The 5057-nt window shown below is 66.1% G+C and overlaps 1 protein-coding gene across 2 annotated transcripts; it reads right to left on the bottom strand.

The window, feature by feature from the left end:
• Window positions 1-2983: 2983 nt before the first annotated feature.
• ASCL2 (achaete-scute family bHLH transcription factor 2) lies at window positions 2984-4807 on the bottom strand. 2 transcript variants are annotated; one of them, XM_030331378.1, is made up of 2 exons: window positions 4179-4807; window positions 2984-3596 (listed from the first exon to the last, which is right to left on the bottom strand). In XM_030331378.1, exon 1 carries the CDS (start codon window positions 4786-4788, stop codon window positions 4195-4197), a length of 594 nt encoding a protein of 197 aa, XP_030187238.1. In that variant the 5' UTR covers window positions 4789-4807; the 3' UTR covers window positions 2984-3596; window positions 4179-4194. The 2 variants fall into 2 exon arrangements, with proteins under 2 accessions (XP_030187238.1, XP_030187239.1); XM_030331379.1 differs by having other exon boundaries at window positions 2984-3593.
• Between the last annotated feature and the right edge of the window lie 250 nt (window positions 4808-5057).

The raw sequence follows: 5057 nt of genomic DNA, 5'->3' as shown, positions 1-5057 counted from the left end.
AACGTGTGTTTGCTGGTGAAGGTCAGTGGGACAGAGGAACACACGAAGCTTGCCCTATGGGGGTCCACCCCACCCCCAAGCCCAGGAACACAGAGGCCCGGGGACCCACGGCATGCTCTTTCCCCCGGGGGCCCAGCGTGTCCACCACCGGCCAGCCTTACTGACTCACCCATGCTGCTTGTGGGTTAGACCCTAGGATGTAGGGTCCGTGAGGTTTCCCTTGGGCATGTCGGTGCATCCTAAGCTCCTGGCACAGAGAAGGTGCCCAATAAAGGTTTTGGAATAAATGGGGAGGGGGGGATACAGGTGGGCCAAATAAGGCAAGCCTGGATGCATGGACCTCCGTGCTCGACCCCTGGTGCCATCGGGACAGTCCCATGTCAGCAAGGCCTCCCATGTGATCAGCCTAGGGGGACATGTTGAGGGCAAAGCCATCGGGTGAGGTGTGGCCACAGATACACCCCCAGGACAGCAAGGGAGGGCTCCTTGGGGCGCCCATATCATGAACAGACAGGAACGATGTACTGACCCCAAGTAGCAAGGGCCGCCAGAGCACTCCCGGGGCGGGGGGGCTGGTCATCCGGACTGGACTGTCCCACCCCTTGTGCCCTCCACAGCCCTGCCTGGTCCAGAGGCTGCTGGGTCTGACTTTGCGCAGTCACCTTAGTGAAGGTCTCCAGCTTCACCCCTGGTCCCAAATCACCATCCCTCCCCATCTTACGGATCGGGGTCCTCAACCTAACTCCACCCTCCGGCCTCTGATCACCTTCTGTCTGGAATCAGCCTCCCGTGGGGGGCAGGGCCTGGGCTGGGGGCTCCTGGCAGAGCCAGCTGGGTGTCCAAGGGGCTGCGGTGTCCTCCCAGGACACCCTCTGCAGCCGTGCCCTCCTAGAAGGGGAGTGTCACAAGGCCTTGGAAGCGAAGCTACCCAGGGTTTGAATCCGAGTCCCGTCGTTTTCCAGTCCTGTGACTTCAGGGGCTCAGTTGCCGGGTTCTGCCCTTTGCAGTTCCCTACGATGGGCGTGTGAGCAAAGGACAGATGGGGGCACTTTGTAAGTAGGGTGAGCTGGCAGGCCGGTGTGCCCGGGTGACACGCCTGATGGCCTGGCTGAGCCCCGACTGCAGCCCTTCCTGTCCCAGTAATGTCCCCGCTCCGACCGCGAGGGACGCGGTCTGGTGGCGGCGGGACCTCCTCTGAAGTGAGCCAGAAACCCAGCTGGAACCCGGCCCCCTCCCCCGACGTGCCGGAAATACAGGTGCAGACACCGGAGAGACGGCACCCAGAAGGGTGCCCACCAGCAGCGCCCAGAACTCCAGAAACACCGCAGAGCGACGGACACAGCTTACGAGAGGCTTAAAGGGCCCGCGGCCAACTCCGCGCGCGACCCGGCTGGGGCCTGATTCTGCAAAACCCGCCGCCGTAAGAGACCCAAGAGGCCACCACAGGGTGTCGGCTCCAGCGAAGGGACCGTCGTTCATGGCGAGGAGAGCGGTGCAGGGGTTTCCCGGACAGGCGCACACGAGCAATTTCCAGGAGGAAACGGTGTTGGGATTTGCTTCAAAGCAACGTGGGGGCGGGAGAGGTGGGGTGCCAGGGCGGGAGCGGCCTGCTGACGGGGGCTTCTCAGAGGCTGCTCGGGCCCCGTGTGTCCCTCACTGACCAGCCTGGTGACAGACTCACCTGTGCTGCTTGTGGGTGGGATCCCGCGTCCCCCCCTCCCCTGATAGAAGTTCCCGACGGTTCCTGGTACAGAGAAGGGGTCCAATAAAGGTGTTAGAACTTTTGCCTACATCTGGGATTTTCCATGATAACAGCAAAACAAAAGTGGTAACACTTACGTTATCACTCAGCCCTGGCAGGGAGGGAGGGGGTTTTCCTGGGGGCCCGTTCTCCCATGCCTTCCCTCCCCCAAACCCATGTAGGGTCCCACCCTGCCCACCACGCTGTGTCCAAGCCTCTCCCTGGGGTTCAGGCGTGTGTGGTTCAGTGAGGTCACTGACCAGGCAGCGGGTCCCTAGGAGAAGGGTGCGGGGTGCCCCCCTCTGTCCCTCAGATGAGGCCCTGCGGCCCCAAGCCACAGCGGCTCTCCTGACCCCGGCCCAGCCTGCGCCTCCCCAGACCCACAGACCCGGTCACCAGGGTCACCCCGGGCCCACCTGCTCTCTGCCAATGTGGCCAGCTCCACCCCCCAGCGTTCCAACGACTCTGACCCGACCACTCCCTGCCAAAGGAAGGGGTGCCTTCGGCACCCTAAAGCAGCCTGGGGGATCCCCACCAGCCCCGCCCTACTCCTGCAATAAAAGAGAGCTTTGGGCCTAGCGAGACTTCAAAGCGGCGGAGGCCCGGGTCAAAGGTAGAGCTGAGTAATCTCAGCACATTCTCCGGGCTGGGGGGCCTGGGGGGCGTCCTTGTGCCTCCCAAGGGCGGCCCTCATAGCACCGTAAACAGAGGCGGGCAAGGCCTCAGGCCCGGGGGGCCGGGGCCTACAGCCCAGCAGGGACACCACTCAATCTCCCACCACTTCCTGGGGCAGCCATGCTGTCACCCCACCCGCGTGTTGAGGGATGTGCCCAGCCCACCCAGAGGGTGGGGAGCAGTGCCATCACAACAAGGCAGCCTGATGCCAAGCACATGTCCCGAGCCCTGAGACGGGGTGGGCCGAGCCCCTCCCCCAGCACGCACCCCAGACCCTCATGCCTCTGCCAATCTGCAGCCCCCAGACCTCAGCCTCCCAGCTGAGTGGCCCTGCCTGGCCGCCCGCCTGCGCCTGCCACCTGCTGGAAGCTCCCTGCCTCACGAGGTGCCTACGAATTGCTTTGGCACAGAGGTGACCCGGCTGCAGGCCTCTGGCCCCACCCTACAGAGGAGGGGGTGGAGTCCAGGAAGAAGTGACCACAGGGGCCAGACCTGCTGGGTCCCGCCCATGCCCCACCTTCACCTGGGAAACGGGGGCCTGAGGGCATGGAGAGGGCACCCCCAACGCCAGATACACAGCACTGATTTATTCGTTAAGTCCACCTGCCCTGAATCAGGTTTTCCAACAAGGTCCGACCGGAGCTGGGAGCGCGATCCAGCCACTGCAAGGGCACGCCCACCGGGGACACTGCCCCTCAGGGGGCAGCCAGCGTCCAGATCTTGGCGGGGTTGGAAAATTCCAGTAGTGGGGAGGGGCTGGGGTAGACAATCTTTATTGTGTTCAGAGTCTAAGGAATTTTTTATACAAAAATAAGTCTTCATATTACCGGTATCCCTGGGCAGTTCAAATGAATGTGTAAAAGATCGCTGTTCTGTGTCCTTTATAAAATCCTCTCCCGTTCAAAACTCTCGGTGTTGGTGCCCTGGCCCCATCCGGGTGGAGAACTTCTGGGGGAAGGGTGGTCTGGGTCTGAGGAAGCCGCTGCCAGCGGGGCAGGTTCAGGCCGGGGACCGTTTCCCCAGCGGCACTTGGTCAGGCTGGGCCGCACGGGGGACCGTCGGCAGAGACCAGGCTCGGTGGTGGCTTCGCCCGCCGGGACGGTGGGCCCGAGGCGCGGGCGGCCCACTTTGCTCCTAGGTGATGAGCGCGCTGGCCGCTCGGTGTCCAGGGCTTCGGCTGCTGGGAGGGGAGGGGAGGGGAAACGGGGACGCGCATTAGTTCGGGATCCGGCCCTGCCCCCCCCCCCCAAGCCCCACAAGCGAAGTCTGCAGTTTCGTTTGCTTGGTTGGTTTTGGAGCTCGAGTCCGTGGGTGCCTCAGATTCGGTCTGCGCCCGGACCGGGGTGGGGGCGGGGCGGGCGCTCCGAGCGCCGCAGTGAGTCAGGGCTCCGCACCGCCGACTCATTTCTGCCACTCGGCCCGGGCGCGCGATTTGCAATGCAAAGTCACCCCGCCTCCCAGCGCCCAACTCTGCCCCGGGATCAGCGTGCGCTCGGGGCCTCACCCGCCCGAGGGCCCCCCTCCCTGCTCCCCCTTCAGCGCGGCAGCGGGAGGAAGTTTTGCAATCCCGGACAAACAAACGCCTGTCTTGCACAGGCTTGACAAAGTTTGGGGAAAATGAAGAGTGAGCGAAATCGAAGCCCTCACCCGGGCCTGGCGCTGGGCTCGGCTGCTCTCGGGGGTGCGTGCGGCGGGGCTGTCCCCTCCACCCCGCCCGGCTGCCCCTGCTGCGACCCCCGTCTTCCCCGCCGCCGGAGGTTACCTCGGGGACAGGGCGCTCAGTAGCCCCCTAACCAGCTGGAGAAGTCGAGCAGCTCGCGCTCCACGGGGCTAAGCGCGCCCTCGCAGCCGCTGTCGTCCAAGGAGTAGGCGGAGCGCGGCGAACCGGGCTCCGAGCTGCCCCCGCGGCCCGGGGACGACGAGGCGCAGGAAGGCGAGGCGGCGGCGGCGGCGGCGGGGGTCCCGGGAGGCCCGCTGGATGCGGGGGGCCGCGCGGCTGTTGGTGCCAGCAGCCCCTCGGCCAGCGCGGCGCGCACGGCATCGTGCTCCGCCAGCAGGCGTTGCAACGCGCGGATGTACTCCACGGCTGAGCGCAGTGTCTCCACCTTACTCAGCTTCTTGCTGGCGCCGCCGTGCGGCACGTGCTGCCGCAGCGCCTGGAACCCCAAGTTCACCAGCTTCACGCGGTTGCGCTCGCGCTCATTGCGCCGCGCCACAGCCGCCGCGCCGCCCCCGGTCTCCGATGCGCCGGGCCGTCGCCGCCGGCTGCAGCGCAGCAGTGGTGGGGATGTGGGTCGCCGCCGAGCGGCGCAGCCGCCGCCGGAGACACCAGGCACGGGGGGCGCGGGCCGGAGCAGTGCGCCGCTGTCCATCGCGCCCGCATCCACTCGCCGCGCGATTCCTCCGAGTCCCCGCGCGCAGCAGGTGGGGCGGACAGAGGAACGGGAGTCGGCGGGAGGACGATACAACCCCGAGAGGGCCCCGGGCGTTGTGCCGCGGAGCGATTCGCCAAGGTACGCGTCCCGGGTCGTCTGGGGCCCAAGGAGAGCGGGGCGCAGGGGGCCAAGAGGTGGCAGGCCGTGCGCGCCTGGGAGCGTGGGGCGCTCGTGTCCCGCGCGTGCGGTCGGACGCTCCCCAGGTC

The sequence above is a fragment of the Lynx canadensis genome, chromosome D1, assembly GCF_007474595.2.
Source record: "Lynx canadensis isolate LIC74 chromosome D1, mLynCan4.pri.v2, whole genome shotgun sequence".
Taxonomy (NCBI): Eukaryota; Metazoa; Chordata; class Mammalia; order Carnivora; family Felidae; genus Lynx; species Lynx canadensis.
Note: the sequence above shows the minus strand (reverse complement) of the source record. Positions and strands in the feature narration are given on the sequence as shown.